This window comes from Babylonia areolata, chromosome 19, assembly GCF_041734735.1.
Source record: "Babylonia areolata isolate BAREFJ2019XMU chromosome 19, ASM4173473v1, whole genome shotgun sequence".
NCBI classification, from domain to species: domain Eukaryota; kingdom Metazoa; phylum Mollusca; class Gastropoda; order Neogastropoda; family Buccinidae; genus Babylonia; species Babylonia areolata.
Genome location: NC_134894.1, coordinates 51,632,442 through 51,659,607, shown reverse-complemented (window position 1 = coordinate 51,659,607; position 27,166 = coordinate 51,632,442). Strand labels below are relative to the sequence as shown.

The 27,166-nt window shown below is 43.8% G+C and overlaps 1 protein-coding gene across 8 annotated transcripts in view; it reads left to right on the top strand.

Annotated features, from left to right (window-relative positions):
* LOC143293827 (histone deacetylase 4-like) overlaps positions 1–27,166 on the top strand; it is a 239,966-nt gene that overhangs the window by 101,361 nt on the left and 111,439 nt on the right. The window contains exon 1 of one of the 8 annotated variants that reach the window (XM_076605106.1): positions 20,721–21,164. The exons of the other annotated variants lie outside the window; for them this stretch is intronic. Within the exon in view, the coding sequence (XP_076461221.1) occupies positions 21,122–21,164 (43 nt within the window). The 5' untranslated portion in view covers positions 20,721–21,121. Of the gene's footprint in view, positions 1–20,720; positions 21,165–27,166 lie in introns of those variants that run through there. 8 annotated transcript variants of the gene reach the window in all.

The window sequence follows — 27,166 nt, the reverse complement described above, 5'->3', positions numbered from 1 at the left end:
ATCTCCATGCCCATGATTTCAGCATTGACGTGAACACCTTTAAAGTAACATCGTTCCACTTTTGACTGCCTGTTTCAAATTTGTTATGATGACCTACGTGTACTGACATAGTGAATCTGTGTAATCACAGTCTGTGTTGTCTGTGTATACGTCCGTGCGTGTTTGTTTGGGTGGAGGGATAAGGGGAGGAGAGGAGGATGTGGAGTGTTTTCGGCCACTGTAAGTGGTAAAATAGCTTAAACTTGGCAGAATGGTACGGATAGCGATTAAGCATTTCCAGCCACCCCCTCACCAAGTGGGTGCCATTCCAATTCAGGATTCACAGGTCAGGATCGTAACATGCCATGATATAGTAAGCTTGTTGGCAAGGGTTTAGAGCATGTATCTTTGATCCCATCTGAATTGCACCTGCTACAATAGTTTGCTGTATAGAAAACACGACTATATCGAAATCCAAAGTCAAAGGTCAATGGCCAACATCAGCATTGCTTACGAACAACAAAACAACAACTCACAGTTACAGTATACACAAGTATTGCTAGTCTTTTAGTCAGTTAATGAGATATTCATTCGTGTTTGACATTAGAAGAGTAAATCTGAATAATGACGATTGAAGGTAGACTTTGTTATTATTCATCTCTAAGGGTTTTATAATTGCGGCAAAGAGAGAGAGAGAGAGAGAGAGAGAGAGAGAGAGAGAGAGAGAGAGGACCTTTACGTGATGGAGATAACTACACGTACGCACAGGTCGATAATGATGAGGGCGATTCCCAATTCGCAGGAAGTGATCTGGTTTTCACAAGTTGTTAAAATTGCACGTTTTTCCAGTAATAGCCATGTCAGTGACAGTATGGAAATGCACGCACCTTCTTTTTCGGATACATCTGTCCGTATTCTTGATAGTGTTGTTGATGTTGGAACCTTTGTCTCCTCATGCATGCACGCTCACATTTGTGTATGTGTGCTTGCGTTTGTGCGTGCGGACGTACTTGCGCGCGTGTGTTTTTGTACCTGTTTGCACACACACACACACACACACACACACACACACACACACACACACACACACACACACACACACACACACACAAGTTTCAAGTTTCAAGTTTTAATTATCCTTTCACTCCTATTGGAGTATGGAGGATTACTGCAAAATACTCTTTTCGTGCCCATAACAAACATTTCAAAATACACAACAATGTCACATAAAAGTTGAGAAAACACAAATGTCTTTTAACTCCAAAAGTATAACTAGGCAACATTTGCAAATCTAATCATCTTACTTACAGCTAAAATGACTTTTTTGCCTCCTTTGAGCATATTACAAAAATTAAAAACCGATTTTGGAGACAAATGTTTTTTTAGGAACATATCTATTTCGTAACTGATCATAATTGGGACATTCCATTATAAAATGAAACTCATCACCAATCACAGACATGTTACAAACCTTACAAAACCGTAACTCTCGTGGTATGCCTTTGTGTCTCCCTGTTTCTATTTCCAGCTTATGATTACTACTTCGAAATCTGAAGAAGCTGATAACATAATTATCAGGCTTAAATATTTTTCTCTACCAAATCCACTTTTGAAATTTCGATAAAGCAAACATTTACTACTCGCCTACAGAAGCGAGCGTGATTATAAGTGTGTGCGTGCGTGCGAGTGTGCGTTTGTGCGTGCATGGTGCGTACATGCTAAAATATGTACGCGTACGCATGCGAGTGCAAACGTATTTATATACATGCGAGCGTTTTTTCTCTCTCTCTCTCTCTTTCTCTGTGTGTGTGTGTGTGTGTGTGTGTGTGTGTGTGTGTGTGTGTGTGTGTGAGAGAGAGAGAGAGAGAGAGAGAGAGAGAGACCGACCGACCGAGACCTACACCGGAAGATAATATAATATGGAAATAGAGATATGAAAGCTGTTCAGTTTCGAAGACGGTCATTGGAGGTGGTGCTCGTGGTGGAAGTGCGCGCAGGCATGTGAGGATGTGTGTTGGACAGACCTTGAAAGGGCACAACACATGGAAACAGAAGGATGAAATGGATCGCTGTTTGTGTCGGTGTACGTGATGTGTGTTTGTGTCAGTGTACGTGACATGTGTGTGTGTGTGTGTGTGTGTGTGTGTGTGTGTGTGTGTGTGTGTGTGTGTGTGTGTCAGTGTACGTGATATCTGTGTATGTGTGTGTGTGTGTGTGTGTGTGTGTGTGTGTGTGTAGAAGGAAGAAATGAATCGCTGTTTGTGTGTGTGTACGTGATGTGTGTGTGTGTGTGTGTGTGTGTGTGTGTGTGTGAGAGAGAGAGAGAGAGAGGATGCGGACACATTCACACACACACGCAGGCGCGTTAAGTGTTCACGTGGGCATGCATGACTTGCTGACGCACGGAAGAGATAATGGCATTTTAAATATTTTCATTTTATTTTATTCTAACAGACCCTCCCTCCGTCTCTTACCTCTCCCTCCTCCCCCAACCGTTTAATTAATCCCATCATTCCCCCTCCCTCGTCTCGCGTCATTTATCACGCCAAAGCGCAGGGCGGGGGTCCTCGCTGATGACGTCAATGCAGTCAGTGTGGCCGACTTTTTACCGTCGCCACCACAATAAACATGTTGAAATTGCACACGTGCCCAGAGCAAAGCGGTAATGCTGGGGGACGATGGGGAGGGAGCTTGAAGGCGAGTGCAGAAAGAAAGGGTGGTAGTGGTGGTGGAAGCCTGAGGAAAGAAATAGCTTGTTGTGGGAAACATAAAAAGGCGGAGGGGGAAAAAAAAGAAAAAAAAAGAAAAAAGAAAGAACCTATCCCCCTCCCACTCCCCCCTAAAGAATGGTTTCGGTCGGACGGGAAACTGCCTCTTTTAACAGAGGGACACGTACGGTGCTGGAGATCGTAAACGAAGAAGAATTGAATATATAGACTCCAAATTATTTTAAATTTTATACATGTTTATTTTTTTGTTTGTTTGAAACAAACAAACAAACAAACAACAACATAAAACAAAACAAAACAAACAGAAAAAAACAAAACAAAAATGGTGACGGTAGCACTGGAGTTTTAGGGCCGGAAGAGAGAATTTTAAAGGGGATGGAGTGGGGTTGTGGATAGTGTTAGAATTCAGCTTGACTTAGCCTCACGGAATGCCAGGCGCCTAGGCAGAAAGCCTGAGCAAAGTGGCTGTGGGAAATGCATACGAAATGTTACAATGGTACACATGGTGGTACCGTAAAGGAAGTACTTCACTGTGGACTGACGAACTTGCCTCACTCAGTCGACTATACGCTACATTTTGAGCAGTGTTTGTTGAAATAGACTTGAAACTGCTATAAATATATATGTGATTTTATGTAAATTGTACAGAAAGGATGAACTTGAAGTCATGAAGAAAGAAATGCGTGTTATATTTTGACACGCCCATTTCCAAACTTAAAAGTCTCATGATTTTATTTGCATTGGAAATGGTGTCCGCCACCCCCTGTAATCCCCACTCCCTCCTTTTCCATCCCTCCTAAACCGATCCCTTCCTCTAACCATATTTCCATCGTCCCCTTTTTGCTCATCATCACGTATACATCGACGTAAATTTTGACACTCTTTCTTTGAAATATTGAAAGGTTTCATGAACATCTCATGCGTGTTAAACTGAAGGCAGTTTTGCATGGTTGTTCACACAACAGTTTTAGTTTCTTTTTTCAGTTTGTCCAGTTAACACTCTTGGTTTTGCAGGTGTTAAATCCTGGCGTTCAAAGCCAACCCGAAAATGTGAATTTTTTTTTATCGTCCGTTAAGTGGGGGTACTGGAGATTAACAGTGTATTGGAGTGTTGGCCGAGAGGTAACGCGTCCGCATAGGAAGCGAGAGAATCTGAGCGCACTGGTTCAAATCACACCGGCATTCGCCGGTATTTTCTCCTACTCCACTAGACTTTGAATGGTGGTCTGGACGCTAGTCATTCGGATGAGACAATAAACCGAGGTCCCGTGTACAGCATGCACTTAGCGCACGTAAAAGAACCCAGGGCAACAAAAGGGTTGTCTCTGGCAGAATTCTATAGAAAAATCCACTTTGATAGGAATAAAATTGCAGGCAGAATAAATACAAAAAAAGGATGGTGCTGTCAGTGGATCGACGCGCTCTCCCTTGGGACAGCTGCCCGAATTTCACGCAGAGAAATCTGTTGTGACAAAAAGAGTTATACAAATACAATGATGTTCCGCCTAAAGCCAAGATTACTTTGTTTACAAATGGTAGGCCCTATTCATGTGTGACAGTGGGTTTTACACACACACAGACACACACACACACACACACACACATGAGTCGAATCATATGATAGTTTCTCTTGTTCGATACGTTAAGGCAAACTTTTACAAAATTCTTTGTCCCGCTGATTTAAGTTATTATGAACGACTGTTGGTGATATGCGATGAAAAAAAAGCTGATCCAATGACAAAAGCATTATTATTCCATATCAGTTTGATCCGCAAGCAGGGTTAAGGCCATTGTGATAAAACAGATTCATCGCCGACATCCATACCATGGACAGCTTGTCAGCAAATCAGCGTTAAGGTCACAATGACACCTTGCAAAGAGAAAATGACAATACTGGTGGAAGATCTCCGTATTTCAGTTTAAAAAAAGAAAAAAAGAAAATTAAAACATATGGTACAATTGAATCGATCTTATGTTTTGGTCTCAGCCACAGAAACAAGAGTTACCTGAAGTGACTGTTCAAGATGTTGGTTTCGGATGTCTCAAATTGACTGTGCAATCAGGCTCACGACAGGAGATGACACTAGGATTTCCTTTGACAACGGTCCAAACAATCGATCAGAAAGGGTGCGGATGTGGGCTGAGGATTAAAGGAGTGCTATACCATGGCCAGCATTTCAGAACCGAAAAGGACTGTTTTGTTTTGCTCAGCCCTTGTCTGTCTCCTTCATGTGCCTCTGTCTCTCTCCGTCTGAGTGAGTACTGCAGTACTAATTGCGGCCTGTATTTAGAGAATTGTAAAAGATTGTTTCGTTTCGTTTTGCCCAGTCTTTGTCTCATTCCTGTCACTCTGTCTTTCACAGTCTATCTGAGGAGTGTTATACGGAGTATGGGCTGCATTTCATAACCGGAGTTTTTTTTGGTTTTTTGTTGTTGTCGTTGTGTCCAGTCAGTCTCTGTCTCCTTCATTTGACTCGTATATATCTGTCAGCACGGCTCTGTCTGTAGCAGTCTGTCTCTGTTTGTGTGTGTCCGTCTGTTCTCATTGTTTCTTTGTCTGTTTGCGTCCCTCTTTTTCATAGAAACACCCGGACTCTGGAATGCACGCACACTCGCATTCTATCTCCCCTATATACGCATACCCCCACGCATTGCTGATGAATTCATTCAGATTGTGAAACACACACACACACACACACACACACACACACGGTGAGCTGTTTTCATGGAGGTGTTTTTTTTAATTAATATTGCTAATTCGATTTTTTTTTCAGTCAGTTAAATGCCATACTCGTTCAGTTTGTTTCCTGATAGCATGCCGAGTAATTCGGTATGTTTCCGTGCTGTGTGCGGGACGTTTTAGTTTTTACTGGACTTTTCTAAGAAAACCTTCGTGAGAAAACGTGCCAGGGAGAAAGTTGTGCTTGTGTTCATTTTCGCTTTCCTGCTGCAGTGATGACATCGAGAGAACCCAGGTCCCAACAAGAAGCAAACAACGCTGACATCGCAAAACCAAAGCCAGACCTCTGGAAACAGAGATGATGCAACCGCTGACCAGCATACTTTCGTTAACGTTGTGAAAATGTTGAGTGCGATGAATGGAAAAAGTGTCGACCATGGAGGAAAAGATGACGACAGTGGACAAGACAATGTACAATCTGCAGTTGTCGGTACAAGAACAAATGGATAAGATGCACAATGACTTTGCTGAAGTTGTGTTGGAAAACAAAGAACTGAAAGAAAAGTTAGACAGAATGGAGAACAAACTGGACGATTTCGAGGGGAGGGGCAGACGCAACAGTCTGATTTTACACGATATTCCCCACCCCCCAAGGGTAAACAGAAACATTGGCAGACTGAAAAAACTGTCAAGACCGTTGGAAGAAGAGATGGGGATAGAGGACGACATCGAAATCTGGCATGCTCATCATCTGAGATCTGGCAAGGGGCCACATCCAATCATCGTCTGCTTCAGCAGTTTCAAAGCCAGGGAGAGGATCCTATTCGAGCGTCGCCAGCTGGAGAACAAGAGCTAACAATGATAATAATGATAATGATAAAATGCAGGCTTATATAGCGCAGTACCGCCCCACCGCGCTTTACAATAAAATACACGATTTAAGGCTAAGTGACTTAAACCCATGTGCAAAGTCAACACAATGTCACATGACATTGGCTAAAATATATATATTTAAGACAAAGTAACATAGATATGTAATTCAAAACAGGCACCATCACAGTCTCAGATCACACAGGAACAAACCACAGCAACACAAGGCACATCACATTCAAAGTTAAAAATAAACACCAGGGAACCAGCATCGCAAATCACACACCAAAAAAATCATACAAATTCATACAATCAACACAAAGAGCACACCCGGCAATAAGATCACAGCAAGCATTTGCAGGAATAGTTTAAGTGAGAAAAGTACAGTTTTAAAAGATATGTTTTGAGTGCTCTCTTGAATACAGGTGTTGGGGTGTAACGGAGGTGTAAGGGTAGTTAATTCCACTGTTTAGATGCAACAAAAGAAAAGGAACGTTCACCATAAGTTTTTGTACGAATCTTGGGAACAGACTGTGTGCACTTGTCATTTGAAGAACGATGTTGTCTGGATGGTGAATAGAACGAAAGTAGATCCGAAAGATAGACAGGACAAGTGAAGAAATTGTGACAAAGGACTGATAGTTTGTATTGTATTCATGCTTGAATGCGGAGCCAGTGAAGGGAAGTGAGTAGGCGAGTGATGTGTTGACATTTCTTAGCTTTTGAGAGTGAGTTGTGCGCAGAGTTTTGAACTTTTTGAACTTTGTCAACACAGTGTTTGGGGCAGCCAGCAAGATGAGCATTTCCATAATCTAATATAGACAGAACAAAACAACAAACCAAAGTCTTTGTGGTTTCTTTGGTTAGATATTGGCGAATGGAGCTGATTTGTCGGAGTGCTGCATATGCTGACCTACATATGTGGTTGATGTGTATGTCAAGTGTCATGTCATCTGAAAGCATGTACCATAAATTGCGTGCAGATGCTGAGAAAGGTATGTCCGAGGTTCCTAGCAGAATAGATGATGGCCCATGCAAGTCAGAAATGAGCGCTTTAAGGCATGGTTCTACCACCCGAAAACGCCTAAAATTACCAATTTTTGTTATCTTGGTTTACCCACTAAATTTCAACTAATCTGTTTCTAATTTGGTCTGTATTTAGTTTAAGTTTTACTGTTTGCATATCTCAAATCAGCTTAAGATTTTGTCATATCTTCACATTGTAAATAGGGTTTGAATTTTTTTCAGGTTTCCCTGATAACATAAAACCTAAACATGCTATTTGTATGAAATTTCACAGAAACACTGTTAGATGAACAGGGAACAATGTGTTGGCAGGAAAAAAGTCATTGAAAAAAAAGTCAATGTTGTTTTGGTCTTCTAAATTATGTGAAAAACTGGAAAAATACAAATTCATTTATAAGGCCTAAATTACCAAAATCTCCCAACAAAATGTAGCAAAATGTGTAATAAACACATACTGAAATTTTGAGCTCAATCTCAATTTTTTTTAGATATTTGGGAAATGGTGAACATAAATGGCGAAAATTGCGTTTTGAGAAAATGGGCTTTGAAGTTTTCATTTTGACTGCATCCTAATTAAGTATGTATTAAAGTACTTCAAATGACTTTTTTCCATCATGTGGTGCATGCTTGAATAGTTTCTGATTCACTGTACTACTCATGGGCCCCTGCATGGTAATACTCCTCAGTTTTTTCACCCTCCTGGTCCGCAGCAGTCAGCGCTTTATGTCGTCGAGCAAACTTCATCACAGCACTTGCCTGTATTTGTCCTGATGCAACTCTTTTTCTGTCCAGCTGAGCAAAGCACTGCTTAGTCCACACTCCAGGCTCCATTCCAAGGGAGTGAAAAATGCCCAGCCTGCCTACCTTTCCATCATTATACACAATAGTGGCATCTGCAACTGCCAGGCTCAGTCTTTTGTGGCCTACAAATGTTGTTTTAGGACATCTCTCCCAGATCAGATTGTGAAAGCTTTCATTTGTGTTCTGGCTGCCCCCATGGAGACACCTTTCCAGCAAACTGTCCTGGGTGAGTGTTTCAAACACTGGTCGGATGGCCTCGCAGACAAAGTCAGGAAATGCATGTTTGTCGGGGTCACCTCGGCCACTCTTGATGGACACCAGTCTCCACGCAAATCATGTTGCCTTTGCCTATGATTGAAAATGGCCCAGATATCCTGTTTCATTTTATCTAAATTGCCTGGATTCTTTCTGATAGCTGCACCATAGTGCCCTTGAATTATCAGGATGGCTTTTTTGATAAGTTTTGTTCTGGCCTCCAATACCTTTTACTGTCTTTCCTCTGTGGCTGAATGTTTGTTTTTTCAGATCACTGACTTTGTTTGAAAGATGTCTACCCATCCTTTTTTGGACATGGCCACAGCAATCTAATTTTCTAATTGTCACATTTTCATTCTTCAATGTAGTGTAGGTCTTACTGTCTCCGTCTCCTAAAAAGTTGATGTATCGAAGGCCATATTTCTCCTCTGACCGTGAAAACACACTGACTGCCCCGGCTGGCTCCATTGCTGCAGCTGAGCCTGTGTGATTTTTGTCACAAAGACCTTTTTCTTGATGGACTATCTTCCATCTTTCTAATTCTGGGCCGGATTTCTTCTTTTCATTCTTTTTACAGCTGTCGCAGTGGTTTGACAATACTTCACAGTCTAAAACTTTAGACTTTTTCCCATTTACTGAGAGAACAGTCACTACTCCATTTTTAGATTGAAATCCCCTACGCTGGTAAATACCATCCCCTGAAACTGTAATATTATTAACCCCGTATGCTTGTCTTGCTTCCTCGGCTGCTGTAGCTTTGCTGTGATCTGCAACTGCTCCTGTCACCTTCTTTATCATATTCCTATGATTAGCCCATGTCTTGTTGTTCAAAGAAGTGGGGATATTCATGTTCCCTAAAAATCTTTTTCCCTGAGCCTGGTGTCTTCCTATTGCAAACATAGACAATGGAAATCTTCTGTTTACTTCAAAAACTTTGTTTATCATCTTAGAAGTTGTGAAACTGACCTTGTTTTTGCATCCACACTCAAATGTAAACAAAGAAGCAAGATCAGTTCTTTCTTCTTTCACAGAAGATAGGTTACTTGAACCCAGTGGTTTCTTGCAATCAGGGCACAAAAGTCCATTCACAAATTGAACTAACAGTTCACAATCAACAAATCTATACCCTGAGAGTTCATCATCCTTGTCAAACTCTACATCCAGAGTGTGAGAAAGTTTTTTCACCCAAAGCACTGGGTTCAGAACTTGTAGCAGTCGTCGGACCAGCTGTATTGTCATCACCACTATCGCCTGAACTATCATCTTTTGCACCACTCTGCTCTAATTTTCTCCTTTTCTGTGGCGGCATACGCTTTTTGGACTTGTAAGAAGCCTTCCTCTTACCCATTTCTGACCAAAAACAGGTTTATACACTCACTGTGTGTTGAAAACAGGCAATGCATGCAACTTCGGCTATCAGCTTCCATTTGTTTCACAAACAATGTCAAGCCAAAGGCCATTACTGACGCGACCTCTGATTGGTTGAGAACTAGGTTGCTGCTATGTGGCCCTTCTACCAACAGCCAATGAAATACTTTGTTTTGGACTGTTTTAGGTCAGTGTTTAGGGGGTTTGAGAGGATTCTGGTGTTTATTTTGGTGTTTAAATTTTGTTTTTATGTTCAGTAGAAGCTGAGATATGATGTTTTGAAGTTTATGCATAATTAATTAGCTACATTTCTGTTTTAATTTTAACATTCATACCTCAGAAAATAATTATTTAAAAATACTTATGAAACTTGACTGCAAAAGGCATTGATACTACGAAATCAGTAAGGGTTTTCGGAATCTAAATCACGGAAAACCCCATCTCATGCAAAAAAAAGATTTTTTGCATTTTTCCATGGTAGAACCTTCCCTTAAGTGAATGAGAAGTGCCTCTGTCTTATTATCATTTTGTTTGAGTTTGTGATTTCTCATCCATGATTTCACATCTGTGATGCATGACTGCAAAGTCTGTATGATTTGATCTATTTCTGTTGGGTGATATATTCTATAAAGCTGTGTGTCATCTGCGAAAGATTGATTGAAAACAAAGTGACTTTGGATGAGTGTATGAAGAGGTTTGGTATACTCCGTTGGAGACAGGGAATGGTTCTGAAGTCTCTCCGTTGTCTAGGACTCGGGCCAGCATCCCATCGTGTAGTTGCCGTATGATGGTGATGAACTTTCTGGGACATCCGTACTTCGCCATGATTCTCCAAAGGCCGTCTCTGCTAACAGTATCGAAGGCCTTGGCCAGATCGACATAGGTGGAGTAAAGGTCGGCGTTCTGTTCCTGACACTTCTCCTGGAGCTGCCTGGCAGCAAACACCATGTCGATAGTCCCGCGTTCTTTCCGGAAGCCACACTGGCTCTCTGGTAGGAGACCTTGCTCAAGGTGCGCTATGAGACCGTTGGGTAGCACTCTGGCCAGAGTCTTGCCTGCAACGGACAGAAGGGATATTCCACGATGGTTGTCACAGGCCTGACGATTTCCTTTGCGCTTGTACAGGTGTATGATGGAAGCGTCTTTGAAGTTCTGTGGAACTGCCTCATGCTGCCAGATGAGCTGGAACAGCTGATGAAGCTTCTCAGTCAGCGCCATACCACCTTCTTTGTAGACCTCAGCTGGAATGGAGTCTAAGCCAGGGGCTTTGCCATTGGATAGCAGACGGATAGCTTTCTGGGTCTCCTCCAAAGTTGGAATGGCATCCAACGACTCACTGACTGGCACCTGGGGGAGTCGGTCGATGGTTTCATCATTGATGGTGGAGGGGCGGTTCAGTACGCTGTCAAAGTGTTCAGCCCATCTCTCAAGGATCCCGTCCTTGTCAGTGATTAGGGTAGAACCATCAGCACTGAGGAGTGGAGCAGATCCGGAGGTGGTGGGACCGTAGACTTCTTTCAGGCCTATATAGAAGTTCTTCATGTCGTTCCTGTCTGCAAAGCCCTGGATCTCATCAGCTTTGTTGCTCAACCAGGAATCCTGCATCTGCCGCAGCTTCAGCTGGATGGCGCTGCATGCGCTCTTCAGTATGTCTTTCTTTGACTGTGACTTGGGATCTTCAATGTGGGCTCTGTAGGCTTGGCGTTTGTCTTCCAGCAGCTGCTTGATCTCAGTGCAGTTCTCATCAAACCAGTCTTTGTGCTTCCTGGCAGAAGGCCCCAGGCACTCCATGGCAGTGTTGTACACCGTCTCATGCAGTGCGCCCCATGCTGCCTCCACATTCTGGTTGTCCAGCACGGTGGACTCAAGGCGTTCCCCCAGGGTGTCAGGAAAGGTCTGCTTGATGTTGCCTAGCTCCAGCTTGCTGACATTCAGGCGTTTGGGTGCTTTCATGCCCTGAGGCCGTCTCTTGGGCTGGATGCGGAGGTTGAGTTTGAAGACGATAAGGCGGTGGTCTGTCCAGCACTCGGCGCCGCACATGGCCCTCGTGACTCGTACGTCCTGCCTGTCCCTCTCCCTGACGATGACAAAGTCGATGAGATGCCAATGCCCAGAGCGAGGATGCATACATGACGTCCTGTTACGGGTAGGGAGGCAGAAGACGGTGTTTGTGATAAGAAGGTCGTGCTCGGCACATGTCTGGAGAAGTAGTTGACCATTGCTGTTACAGTTGCCAACCCCATGCTTCCCAATCACGCCTTCCCATGAGGTGCTGTCACAGCCAACTCTCGCGTTAAAGTCACCAAGAATGATGAGCTTGTCTGCGTTGGGAACAGCGGTGATGACAGCGTTCAGGTCCTCGTAGAACTTGTCCTTGATCTCATCCGGGTTGGTCATGGTGGGCACATAGGCGCTGACAGTGGTGGTAAACTTCTTCCCGTTGCATAAAGGGAGTTTCATCGTCATCAGGCGATCGTTCACTCCTTTCGGGGGGCCAGCCAGCTTGCCAATGAGGGTTGTCTTCACTGCAAAGTCAACTCCAGCCTCACGTCTCTCTTCAGGTCTGCGACCACTCCAAAAGAAGGTGTAGCCTGCCCCTCGCTCACAGAGTTCGCCTTCTACTGCCAGTCTGGTCTCACTTAAGGCAGCGATGTCAATGTTGTACCTGGCTAGTTCACTCGCAATGAGTGCTGTGCGTCTCTGTGGTCTGTCTGAGTCGCCTCTGTCCAGAAGCGTACGCACGTTCCATGTGGCAATGGTCAGTGGGGTGCTCCTTGTTTTCTTCTTTCTTTCCTTTGTGTGTCGACCGCTTGAGTAGGGTCCCCGTCAGCCGCGGTATGCTGACTAGGGTGGTGTGGAGCAGGCAATGTTTAGGGCACCTTTTCTAGCCCCTTCCTCATGCCATGGAGGTGAGCAGTGCTGTCCTGAAGAGGGCTGCTCAGTCTCTCAGGGGGCTGCTGATCTCCACCGCTGCTCCAGTCGGTGAAAAACGACCCTATGGCCTGAGCCGCCTGTGTGCAGGTCCGCGGCTACGACTGCCAGTGTACCCACACCTGTCGCTTCGTCGCTCGCCTGTCGCCACAGGGCTTGGGGAAAATGATGGTATGGGATGAAGGATGACTGATGACTTGCGCGATGACTTTGTTTATAGTGAGGAGGAGTTGCGCACCGTCGACCTCACTCTCTTGTCCTAGACCGTCTGTATCCAGTGGCAAGGCGAGGTCAAGACGACTGGAGATGGAAACGGATGCAGTGGATGACCAGGATGTCCTATGTGTCTCATCCTGCCCTCAGCACTCCACAGTGCTCTGCTGCAACCGCCTTCCTCTCCGTTGAACCATGAAGGTTTCTTCCGCAGAGTCCGCCGGATCCAGTCTTCACATGCTTGGGTAGACAAGCCCTAACTCACCGAGGGTTTGAGACCCGTCGGCTACCCTCACCTAGTTTAGCCAACCTGTCAAAGCCGTTGCCCGGGGGTTGGGCGCTGCCGCATGCTAGCAGCTTCTAGGACCCATAGGTGAGAGCTGGGTGCCGGTGGGGACCAATAGAGGACGAACCACTCCCGGAAGAACGTGACAAGCCCCCCTTCTAGAAGTACTACCCCTCCCGTGCACCCCCTAACCTTATATACACACACACATATAGTGATATACACACATATATACATACACATACATACGGATACACACGCTTACACATATTACATTCAGAAACATGTATTATAGTTTTTATACATACACCCCTATACACACATACAATCTTACACATACATAAGTAAATAAACTACAAGCATTAGTATTACTAAGCATGATAAAAATGGTGTGGGGTAGGGTGCGTGTGTGTGCTGAGACCACTGACTGAACAGAAGTTTAGTAAAAAGAATATTATAATAATCATATCATCAATTCACTAAAAAAAAAGAAAAAGAAAAAAAAGGCATCTACTTTGTAATAGATTTTTTGTGTGTCAAAGTTAATATTGAGATATACTTTTCTATTTAATATTTTGATTTAAAATACCGTTTGAAGTTACAAAACAATGGTTGAACTTTATTTTACATTTTGATACGAAGAACTTAGCAAGCAGCAATATAAAAGTAAATATTCTGTCAGATTTGAAATGTTTATTATAACCAAAAGTGCCAGACTTTCACTTAATCCATGTATTGAAATATCACAGTCATTAACAGCCAGACAGAATTGTTACCAGAACTGTACATGAAGACAATTCCAAAACCTGTGTTGAATGTTATCTCGTTCTTCTGTTTTCATCCACAATTCCCGTATAGATAAAATAAGATTTGTCGCAAATATTCGGTATATAATGTTGATTTGAAACCATTTCAGATTCTTTTACTTTTATCTTTCTAAATGTTCTGTTCCACTCTCTCTATGTTCAACTTTTCTTCCCATTTACTGCCTGGTTTTGGATGTGTTTGTTGTTTTTTGACGAGAAAATATATCATAATATAATCTTGCTCCTTTACTCCGCATTGAAGGCACACTTGTTAGTTCTGCATCCCTTGTTAACAGAGTTCTTGAGAGTGGGGATCACCTACAGAGCTGGTCCAAAGCGATCATCTTCCCTTGCATAAAAATACGGGGGGTGTTCACTATTGTGCATAATCAGCAGTTTGGTCAGGCATCTGCTTGGCAGATGTGGTGTAGCGTATATCGATTTGTCCGAACGCATCAGGACAAGGAGTTAAAAAATCTGTTTTCAAGAAGTGCACCTTGCACCAGAGCTGTTACATTTCCCACGATTAGAACATACCGTATTTTGTAACTGTCATTCACTGATTCATATAAACGAGACAATACGTTTCATTTCTTTATCTTTCTTCTTCTAAAACCAGTTTTCAGTGGTTCCAGTGTAAAACTCTGTTGTTTCCTCGTCGTTTAAAAAAAAATACAGAAAAGAAGAAGAAGAAGAAAATGAAAGTGTCACGGGTTCTTGGAGTTGAATCAGAAGTAACACTGCAAATATGACTGTTCGGTTTTTTTCGGCACAGTTGTACTTGACCTGCCCCTGACTTGATACAAGTGTACTTAAAGGACTGGCGGAAAGAGGCCTTACTGTAGTGAGGCTGAGGTAGGTAGGAGTGTCGGTGATACTCATCCACGGCCGCACAGCGTTTGGCGTTGCTATTTCCAGCTCTGCCTGCTGGGCCTGGAGGGGACTGGGGGTGATGACGCACGTAGCTCCAGTGTTTCTTCTATCAGTCACCTGGGAGCTGAAAACAGTGTGAAGATAAGCCACCGTTCATCCTGCTGTCATTGACTCCTCACCCCTGACCCTCCTCACGCACCCACACATCTTCTGTGAGAGAGAGAGAGAGAGTTGCTTGTGTGATGCTAATAGTTAAGTGAACAAGAAAAGCGCATTGAAGAAGCAAGAAAGATCCATGGATACATTAAAGGAAAAAATAAGGTTGTGTCAGTGCAAGACAGCAACAAACACGTGCACCCAGCATCACAGGCACTCACACGAAGAAAATATAATGGAACAGTCATTCATTTTTTTAAATTTTTAAATGTACATAGATCATGGCTTGGTTCGCGAACGTCTGCCTGTGGCAGACGAGGCCAGTTCGGGAAAGACAGATCCGTCCACATCTGCTGCAAGGAAACGTCTATCCTGGGTCGATTGCTGTGACTTCACGGGTTTTCCTATTGTTCCTGTTATTCCTCCAGAGAATCTGCATCTGTATTTGTATTTTCACAATGTCCTCGTAAGAGGTGACGGGTTGGCAGATAGTGTGTCACCATGTCGCACGATCTGCGGCAAGAGTGGACCACTGTCTATGGTTAATGTGACAAGAATCCTTATACCTCTGAAGAAGACAAAGATGACTGCAGGATTCTTCAAAGACAAACAACTAAAGTTTATAAAAACCTTTATGGTGGTAGTTGAATCTTCCTTGTTTTTACACGACGTTTCGGACCACAGGCCCGTTGTCAAGTGATGAGAAGAGGACAGTGTGAATAGGAAAGTCTATGTGAGGAAAGGGTGATGACATCTCACTACTTTCTGTTTTGATGGGCCATGCACACTAAACACTTGCTGATCACCATTCAGTGCAATACATACTCACTCACACACACACACACACACACACACCAAAAAAAAAAAAGCAAAAAAAAAAGCATACACATATATATTGCTTCTAAAAAGAGGGATAGGAGGTAAAGAAAGAATAAGGACAGAGAGATCAAGGCAGAAGGGCCCAGGCGCTAGACGTCAGTGACTCTTGACGTTCAATCCACTCGGCTGTGCAGTCCCCAAGCGGTCAGTGACGCGGCTCTCCATGTACTTTTTGTACGTGCTGTCACTGGGGTTCTGCCACACAGCTGAGATTCTTGCATGGGTGAAGCTGTGGTGTGGGCCAGTAAAATGCTGGCTGATAGGATTGTTGTAGCCTAGCTTCATCGACCTCAGGTGTTTGGAGAAGCGCTCACCCAAAGAACGGTAGGTCTCCCCCACATACAGTTTGGAGCAGAGGGTGCAGGACAGAATGCATACAATGTCAGTGGACTGGCAGTTGAGATGACATTTCACAGTGAAAGTGCCAGAGGGTCCAACGACTGAACCTGAGGTGTCTATAAAGGGACAGGTCTTGCACTTTTGATCCCCACAGGGTCTGCACCCTGGTGAGGTTGAATGGCTGGTAAGGGGTCTGAGTTTGGACTTCACGAGCATGTCACGCAGGTTCTTGTCTCTCTGAAAGGCAATTAGTGGTGGCTTGGGAAAGACTTGTCTGAGGTCTGGGTCCTGTTGTAGGAGATTGAAGTTTTCACGCAGGATTCTGCAGACTGGCAGGTTGTGTGGGTGATATGGTATGACTGCCACGGCACGATCCTCGTTCTCTCCCAATTTTTTTTTTCTTGGTGTCAGAGCTTCTGAGCAGGTGACAGAGCGTGCACGCTTAAGCGCTGTCTGCACGATGTCCTCTGGGTAATGGCGGGCTGTAAAGAAGGTGAACATCTTCTGCGCCTCATTGTTAAAATCCAGGTCACTGCTGCAGATGCCTCTGAGCCTCAGGAACTGAGAGAAGGGGATGCTGTTTCTGGTAGAGGATGGGTGGCTGGAGCTGTATAGGAGATATGCATGGGAATCTGTAGGTTTGTAGAAGATGGTGGTGGAGAGTTTGGGGCTGTCTGGGTGGACAGAGATAGAAAGGTCCAGGAAAGAGATAGATGACGATGATACTTCATAAGTGTATTGGAGGGCAGGGTGAAAATTTGACACGTGTTGGATAAAATTCAATAAAACTTCCCTAGGGACAGTCGACACACTGAGGCAATCATCAATGTATCGTCTGAACAAAGCTGGTGGTGTTCCTGAAAAGTGGTTGAGAGCCTGTTCCTCCACATAGCCCACAAAAAGGCAAGCTAAACTGGGCCCCATCTTAGTGCCCATGGCGACGCCTCTTGTTTGCTGGAAGTGACGGTCTTCAAAGGCAAACGAGTTCAAGGAGAGAACCAGTTCAGCCAGGCGGAGGATGGTGGGGATGTGGAGGTCCTTCATGTCACTCTTCTCCAGGTAGTGCTTTAGAGCCTGCAAACCATCACCGTGAGGGATGCTGGTGTAGAGTGACACAATATCCATTGTGAAAAGGTGTCTTTCCGTGCTGTTGTCTGGGAATGAGAAATCCTCCAACAGCCTCAGTGTGTCACCAGTGTCTTTTATGTACGTGGGTAGAGTAGTGACAATGGGTTGGAGGATCTTGTCCAGAACGTCAGAAACAATGAACGTCACTGACGTCAAGCGCCTGGGCTCTTCTGCCTTGATCTCTCTGTCCTTATTCTTTCTTTACCTCCTATCCCTCTTTTTAGAAGCAATATATATATGTGTATGCATTGTGTGTGTGTGTGTGTGTGTGTGTGTGTGTGTGTGTGTGTGTGTGTGCGTGTGTGTATGTGTGTGTGTGTGTGTGTGTGTGTGTGTGTGTGTGTGAGAATGTATTGCACTGAATGGTGATCAGCAAGTGTTTAGTGTGCAACATGCCCAACCCAGCACACTTGCATTTTCAATAGCATGGCCTCGATGCTGGTGACCTCCGATGATTAAGTGTTTGTGACAAAGTCGCTCCAGCTTATGAGGATGGTGCGGAAGCAGCGTTGATGGAAACGTTCAAGAAGACGGAGGTAATGACATTAAGTGACCCACGACTCGGAGCCGTAAAGGAGGGTGGTAAGAACAACGCCTCTGTACATGCTGATCTTTGTGTCTTTCTTCAGATGCTTATTCAGTTATTGTTACGCTTGTTGCGGCGTTGGGTTACGCTGCTGGTCAGGCATCTGCTTGGCAGATGTGGTGTAGCGTATTAGGATTTGACCGAACGCAGTGACGCCTCCTTGAGCTACTGATACTGATACTGATTGTTGTGGCAGAGTGAGGCAAGACGTCGGGGTAAACTCTGTGTGTGTGTGTGTGTGTGTGTGTGTGTGTGTGTGTGTGTGTGTGTGTGTAATCATGCGATTGGAAATCCCCAGTTAGTCTGGGGTTTGGGCATGTGGCATAATGACTTTGCTTCATGATTATCTCTGATTACAGCCAGAGTTCTAATCCATGCACTCTCTTTCTCCTTTCCTTTGAGTTGATTTATTCCCACGACGCCCACACCATTCCTCGAACAGGGACATCAGATTGTGATGCGACCACCCAGCAGAGGAGATGGAAGTCTCGTACTGCTATCAAGTCACCCCAGTATTGTTTAATGATGCGTGTCCTGGTTTGATACAGCAAAGGCACGACACCGACCAGTAAAGTCCATTACTGACGACAAGCAGTGCGTATTGTGGGAAGCTGACTTGGTTGTGAGCGCCCCATCTGCCGTGCTGACGGCCTTTGTATAGAACATACTTACCCCGACATCCTGCCTCCCGCCCCCACCCCCGAAGCCCCCTCTGATCCCCTCCCCGACCTACCCCCCCACCTGACAACTCAGCATTGTCATTGGAGTGGAGTGATCACCGACATGACCATGTCAACAAGGCGTAAGTCTTACGGGCGTATTCTATTGTTTACGTTTTTTAATCGTCTACTGTGTTTGAGACAAAGAAATGTTGAATAAAACTTCTGAACTCAGCGGGACATTTTCTTTTTCTTTCTTAGATAGCCAATGTTAGGAGGCACCGTGGCAGAATCAGTCAGGCTTTGAACTTCCGATCCTTTGTTCACCAGTGATCAGGATTCGAGGCCTCGTTTCGGCATGGTGTTGTCTTCTTGGTAAAGACGCTTTACTCCGATGTTACTCAGGTGTGAATGGGTACCTGATTCGGCTTGTGAAGGTTAAAACGGCAAAAGGAGAGGATTAGTCCTGGCCTTCCTATGCCGAGCCCTAGACACGGTGGATGATAATTCACTGCTCCGATAGGATCTTTGACTTATGTTGACCAACGAATGGTGATGTTGATGACGGTTGGTCTGAGACTCTGCGCTTCCTGTCAAAATCATTTTCTTGAACTGGCGTCAGCCAGGTGTGTGGTTTCAAGCACCTGCAGTGTTTGGCAGGGCATTTGAAATAACTCGCACTCACCACTCCACGGTACTCCACGGTGCGGCCCCAGTTTTCCTGTGTCAGCATGTGTCCCGCTCAACTTTGTACAAACTTTCCACCTCATAGGCCTACAATGTTGTCCTGAAATTGCTATTAAGCATGATTACACACACACACACACACACACACACACGTGATTACATACACACAATCTCTCTCTTTCTCTCTCTATATGTATATGTATTTATTATTTTTATTATTTATTTTTCTAACGATTTTATTTATACACTCTCAAATAAGTTGATATAATATTATGCGCTGTATTATTCAATTATCCCTTCACAAAGCAAAGAGTTAGGGAAAAAAAAAAAAAAAAAAAAAATCTGCATTTTCCTCGGCTCTGTGTATCTCAGACATGAGTGAAGCAACACAACAACGACAAACAACGAAACACAATTTACAAAAAGAACTTTTAATTCAGCCTTTTCATTTTCTTAGAAGAGGGGAGGGGTTAGAACATGTGGGAGGTGTGTGGCGGAGGGAGGTAACTTGTTCGGATCGACAAAATTACGCATTCGCGGATTCAGATATGATGCGATCAGTCATTGTATTGCAGTGCATTGTATTGTATTGTATTGTATTACATTACTCTTTGGCACTACAGATTGTGTGAAGTTCGGGCTACCCTGTCTGGGGAGAGCGCGTCGCTACAGTGCAGCGCCATTTTTTTTTATTTAAAATTTTTTTTTTTTTAATTTTTAAAATTTTAATTCTGCCTGGAAGTGTATTAAATTAATGTTTTCCTATCAAAGTGGAATTTTGTACAGATTTTTTAAAGTCAGGTACAACCCTTTTGTTGCCGTTTGGCGAGTGTGGAATTCGATCCCGCACGCTAAGATTCTCCACCACGGAAGTGGTTGTTTTTTTTCTTGGAAAAATCTGTGCAGTGCAATGTTACGTGTTTATTTTTTTCTTTCTTTTTTTTTCTTTCTTTTTTCCCCCTCCAATTATCATTTAACAGAACAATGTCGAATTGAAATGTCGTCTTTTTGTGTTAACTTGTTATCACTTATGTGATGTTCATGATATTACCACTTAAGTGATGATCATGAGACGTCATAATTTTATTCATCTCTGTGTCCCTGTCTGTCTCTCTCCCAGTGTCTGTGACTGTCAGTGTCACACTCATTCCCTCTCTTTTTCTCTGTCTCGCGCGCGCACACACATACACTCGCGCGCGCGCGCACACACACAGACAGACACACACACATACACGCACACCTAGATCTGCACGCTCATGCGCACACATCCGCTCTGACATTCACAAAAAAAGTCATATGCGTGGACATGTGTTTCTCAGCATGCGTGCGTGTGTTGAGCGCGGCCAGAGAGAGCTGTCATTTCGCCGTGTGTGTCGCCGACACGGAGACCTGTGGCGTGCAGTGCGCTCTGACGACAGTGGAAGCGATAAGCGGCTCGTCGAGTCTGTTTTGGCCCCACGCTTTGTCTGTCATACCAGCACTAACCGTCATTGTGGATCGTTTCTGTCACCTCACCTCGTAACGTTGTTAAATGCACTGAAGTCTACAACACTGATGTCGTTGGCTTTGTGATTTGGACCTGGCTGCTTTTTCACTTGAAAACATTTTTTTTCTCCAGTCTTCAGTCTCATAGTTTTGTGTGACGTTTGTGTTCGAAAGGTGTCCAGTCTAACAACTGAGGAATTTGTAAAGAACCAGAGGTCATAGGTTTTGCTTTGTGTTGACAGTATGGACAGAAAAAGTGGTGTCGTCTGGGTTATTATTTTAACCACGATGTAAAAGTGACAGCACGGACTTTGCTTTAGCAGCGAGTTCGTGTAAACATCTTGGAACTGTGGTAAACGTGTATGGTGGCGAATCCTTCATTGTCATGATCAACTTCTGTTATCGCTTTGGACATGGCCGTTGGCTTGGTACGTAACTTTCTCTGTCTCTGTCTGTCTCTCTTTCTCCCACTCTCTTTTTCTCTGTCTCTGTCCTTGTCTGTCTGTCTGTCTGTCTGTCTCTGTGTATCTCAGTTTCCGCTCTCTCCCCCTCTTTCGCTTGGAGTAAGAATATGTGTAGATATAGAAATTGTGCTGAGTGAGTAATGTGTGTGTATGAAGAATTTTAGGTGGGTAGCAAAAACACGGTTTTATGATTCGTGTAGGTAATGGACTGACAACATAATGTGGACTCTGCATGCCGTTGAAATTGTTGCAATTATCTGATATTTTCTGTGCTTTGAGTAGAAATGTTGCATTTATTTGAACACCATGTGAGTGATAGTTTTCATCAGCAAAACATGTATAACTACAATTATGCTATTTAAAGAAAACATGTGAATCGAAATACTACGTCCTTAAAACACGTTTTCTTTAGACGCCAGCTTGTTGGCGTACATTCAGGAGAAACACCTTTCAGTTTGACTGCATGTGTTATGTTCGAAAGAGCTGAAAATGTCCAATTTGCATTTGGACGTCTGCAGTTGGTACGAGTGTTGTTATGTGTGTTAAAGCGCGAGGTGAAACGTCATAGATGCAAGGATCCTTCCACATGACCGTGTACCCCATTATCGGGAAGGTGGTGAGTGAAATAAAGACTACAATCATCTGATGGATCGTATCTCATTAATTTTGTGGTTGGCGTAAGTCTATATGCGTCGGAAACTTGTGCTACAGTATATAAAAAAGTGATTGTAGCCCAGAGTGGAGGAGTCGTAAAATGCACTGATATTGTAATAATTTCGTGAGGGCAGGCTGTTTGTATTATTCTAGTTGTTTTTTTTCTCTGTGTACAGGGGAAGGGATGAGTTTATAATCACAACAGAACAGCAATAGAAAACAGGAATCTCAGTGCCCATGGTTTTAATTTTACGTGTTTGCGTGGACATGGAAATGAAGCTGAGGACATTGCACATGTATTCAGATAGACAAGCTGTTACTAGTTGTGAGAAGCTGATGATAGAAGTATGTTGCAACAGTGATTCTCTGTGAATTGATCTCGTCAATGTATAATGTATTGCGGTATATCTGGGAGGAAAGTGAACAGCACAAAACGAAGAACATTGTTAAAGAGGAGTGCAATGATTAAAACTGCTCGATCTGAGCATGGATTGGCTAAGGAACGGAAATATTTACTGTTTCAAGAGGAAATCCTTCACGTTGATTAGGAGGAAAGGGAAGGTTATCCGAAAGCCGAACCCCGGTGATCCCACCACTGATGTACCGACTCCTGTTGTATTTGCCGTCAGTGAGGTAATTGTGGACAGTAAATTCCTGATGGCTCCGTGCTAGAGTTTCGAGAGAGAGAGAGAGAGAGAGAGCGTGTGTGTGTGTGATTGAATGGGTGGGAATGTGTCATGACCACCGCGGTAGGTTCAGTGCTTGTTTCAGTTTGAAGGAACGCGCCTGACGCTGTTGTAGTGACTGTGTACCAGTCCGGCCAGCTGACGAGTTTCTAGTTTATTTTGAAGCAAAACTCTTTTGTGATGGAAAAAAAAGCAGAAAACAAACAACTGTGTGGAGACGTGACTGGTCTTGCCCAAGCCATGCAGTGACATGGATGGGGGTTGGGGGGAGATCGGGAGAGGGCGGCTCTCTCTGTCAGCGCTGCTTCCGTGTGGTGATGGACGGGACAGGTGACAGACAGCCCGCAGGCCCACACTTCCTGCCCACTCCTGCTAGCCACCCCTCATCCTTAGTGCTTCACAACTCTTCCTTCTTTCGCCGACTGTAGGGGTCGGGGGTAGAGGGGAGGATGAGGGGGAAGGGGTGGATGATAGTAGGAATTAGGTCGGGGGTGGGGATTACGATGTCACTATGTGTGATCAACAAGTCTCCAAACGTGTGCTTTGTCTGTCTGCCTCTCTATCTGCCTGTCTGTCAGCCCGTGTCTGTCCGCTTGCCCGGATGTGTCTGTCTGTCTGTCTGTTTGTCTGCCAGCCTGCTTCTGTGTGTCTGTATGTCTGCCCCCCCACTCCGCCCCCCCAGTGCGCATAGGAAGACCAAAAGAGGTGATGAGCATTGAAAAATATTGACGATGCATTTGCCTTTTAGGTTTCTTTGAAGTCAGTGAGATTTTTTTTCTTCCAGAACAGTGCCCTTGTTAAAACCATAAAACAGTTTTTGTTGTTAGTATTGTTGTTGTTATTGAACTTAAATACTTTTTTCCCAACCAGTGTCAAAGTCGTAATGCTGTATCATTCGTCCACACTATATAATGTTAAAAAAAGATTATTCTTGGTTCAAGCATCACAAATGAAAATGTCCAAAACAAATACATACACACACACTCGCTAGCAATTGCGCACACATGCACATATATACGCATGCGTTAACACTATGCACTTGAATAGACATGCTTATGTATACACACACACACACACACACACACACACACACACACACACACACACATATATATATATATATATATATATATATATATGCAGATTTTATGAAGTGATGATGTATTATGCGTTTGCTCTGTCCCCCTGGCTTATACATATACATACATATATATATATATATATATATATATATATATATATATATATATATATATATGTAGATTTTATGAAGTGATGATGTATTATGCGTTTGCTCTGTCCCCCAACCTTTCCCCCGTCTGTCTTTCTGTGTCTCCCTGTGTCCTTTTGTCTTGGCCCTCCCACCGGCACCCCCCTCTTGATCTAAATCGGTGTTGAAGAAAGCATAGAAATGAAAACAACGAAGAAGCAAACAAACCAGCAAACAAAAAAAATGTCATTGAAATGAGATCAGTTCCACAGGCTCTCTAATTACGATCACTGACTCTGGTCTCTGGTCTTCTCAGTGGTCAAAAGATGAGTTGCAAGATCTTTTGAAGCAGTTTGAGTCAGTTGATTCCTTCACAAAGATGTGGTCCATCACGATAGATCAGGCCACATCAGTGCGACATTAGACTTGGTCAGTTTCCGAAAGAATTACGTGAAAGGTATAAGTCTGAGAAAAAACAACCACCAAACAAAGATATAAATTATTTGCGAATACTTACCTTAAAAACCGAAGAAAATAACTTCCATGCACCGGTATTCTAGAGTCACCGGTATTCTGTAACAATGATGTTTTTGAACTGTGAAACCTTGACATCACCAATTTCCAGTAAGTTCACATGCTTTGAGCAGCATTTTTTGTATACATGTCCATCTATCTGTTCTGTGTCTGTCTATTTTTATGTATGTATGTATATGATTGTACACTTTTCTGAATGTTTTCAGGCGTGCATGAACGCAGTCAGACTGTTCCAGGAAAAAAATAAAACAAAAAAACGTTTTGAAACAAGATTAGAATGTCAAATATTCTAGAACAGTTTGAAGGAATACACACATTAAACAAATATGAATACAAAATCAGTCCAAATGTTGGAAGACAATGTCTATCGCAATGACTAATTATCGTCTACCAGTACATGTCACAGAGAGAGAGAGAGAGAGAGAGAGAGAGAGAGAGAGAGAGAGAGAGCAGTCGACCTTTGTGTGTGTGTGTGTGTGTGTGTGTGAGAGAGAGAGAGAGAGAGAGAGAGAGAGAGAGAGTGCAGTCGACCTTGTGTGCAGACTATTGCCAAGGTCAGTTTGGGTTTAAGACTTAAGTATATACAATGTGATAGAACAGAGTGTTTGACCTTTTTAATCCTTGACCCTGAGTGAATGTCGATATGATTGATCATAGTCCGTCTGATGTGATACTACCGCGCATGACATGGGTCCTGTTTGGAGAAATTATCCCTGTCCACATTCACACATCAACACTGAAACAGGCATACTTTCTCTCTCTCTCTCTCTCTCTCTCTCTCTCTCTCTCTCTCTCTCTCTCTCTCACACACACACACACACACACACACACACACACACACACACACACACAACCCGTTATACAAACACATCCCCCCAACCCCCTGCCCCCTCACTCTCTCTCATTCACATCCACAGATATGAGCGCGTGCATGCATGCGCGCGCGCGCGCGCGCGCACACACACACACACACACACACACACACACACACACGAGTTCGAACTATCGATGTTCACAGCTTTTGGTTTGAAAGGTCACTCCGTGATATCAACATCATGGTTACGATGGATTGATTACCTTACCCATCGTGATGTCGCAGATGAAGGGGAGAGTAGCCCACATTTTACTCAGAGATAGCTGTTGCGACAAAAAGTTATAAAATACATTACTGATTAATGGCCGTATGCTCTATTGAATAATTAAATAGCATCATAAACACAGAGAATAATAATCCTGCACAATGCGTATGCAATGAAATACGCCCCAATTGAAATTGATCCCGAATGCAAGTAAACTGCCCCCCCCCCTGTCCCTCCTCCCCAAACCAACCAAACGAAAAGAAGTCAAAACTTGCACAAGTCCAGGTTCCATTCCATTATCTTAATACCTTTGACATTTGGTTTTATATTCATACCAATGTACAAATCTGTCAGCACATTATGGCAGTATGGTGAGGAAATACATGTCTGATAGTCGTGATTCCTGATTTGAGAAACAGTTTCCAAAGTGACTTCAAGATTAGGAAAGATCTGGCAGCTGGTAACTGTGCCAGTCATTTCATTCATCAGGATCAGTCACAGTTCAAGGGTGTGTATAGCGTTCGATGATAGTCTGTCAGACAGGACTTGAGCCTGTGTGTGTGTGTGTGTGTGTGTGTGTGTGTGTGAGAGAGAGAGAGAGAGAGAGAGAGAGAGAGGGGGGGGGGGGAGGATGTGTCAAGGTTGTAGAGAGTGAGGTGGGGGTGACGTGGACATGGCGTCAGGGGGGATGAAGGGGTGATGGTGATGGATGGTCTAGTCCACACACACCACACTGCACTGGGATTGGGCTAAATTGAAGTCGCCTTTTGATGTAGAGTTTTCTGGAGGACGGAGTGTCGGTGTGCAGTTTTTGACCTGGTCGTTATCAGTCTGTCTTTGATATGGGTGGCTTTCCCTGGATGGACACGTCTGATAATGGACTGATGATGAGGGCCGACTTGCCTCAGGTTGGGACTCCTCGGTTAGATGTGTAATCTCCACGTCAGTGTTGTTGATCAGGACTTAATCACTTACTAGTTAAAGGGACAAGAATTATGTGACCAGACGCATTGTTTTCAAAAAGGTGCTTTCTATGTATGCACTTAAAGGATTGTGATCAGGACTTCATCTCTCACTGTCAACATTAGGAGAAGAAGTATTTAGTATGTTTCTGTTAGTGACGGTTAAGGACAGAAGCCATCTGTAGCACTATTGCTGAAACTTTACTTTTTGTGAACCGAGTAATTAAGGATAGTTCTGAGTATGTAGCATCAAAAGATAGGAAGCAGGCCGTGGGTTGTTCATACACCTTCCAGCAATGACTTGAAGGTTGGGTGAGATTAACAGAAAAAGCAGTGATTTACAAGCTTCACTGCTCTGGTTTTATCCAATCAATCTTGTGAAGTATGCATGATATGTGCTGTGTGCCCTGGGCAGTGCTGGGTGGAGGGAATGTGGGGGACCTGTAGGATGAGTGCACAAGAGAGAAGTACAAGGCAGCCAGTGAAGTGACTACTTGTGGTGAGAGTGGTACATTCTGGGGGCCAGCCACACAGCATTGGTGGCTGCAGGTGGAAAGAGGGAGGGATGTGGGGCTGCAGTGCGGAAGGATCATAGAGAGTGTTCACCACTATGGCTTTTGTAAACTGTTCCCCAGAGACACTGCTTACATCGGTTTTTGCATTATGTCTTGTTTCTTTCTCTGTCTCTGCTCACTCTCTCGTTTTCTGTTTATTAGTCAATATGTCTGTCCTCATGTCAGTCTCTCTGTTCTTTATGCCTGTCTATAGGGGGATATGCTAAAATGAGTGTCAATAAGCAGGGATGTGGAAAACATTGCTGCTTTATGTCGACTTCTTCAAT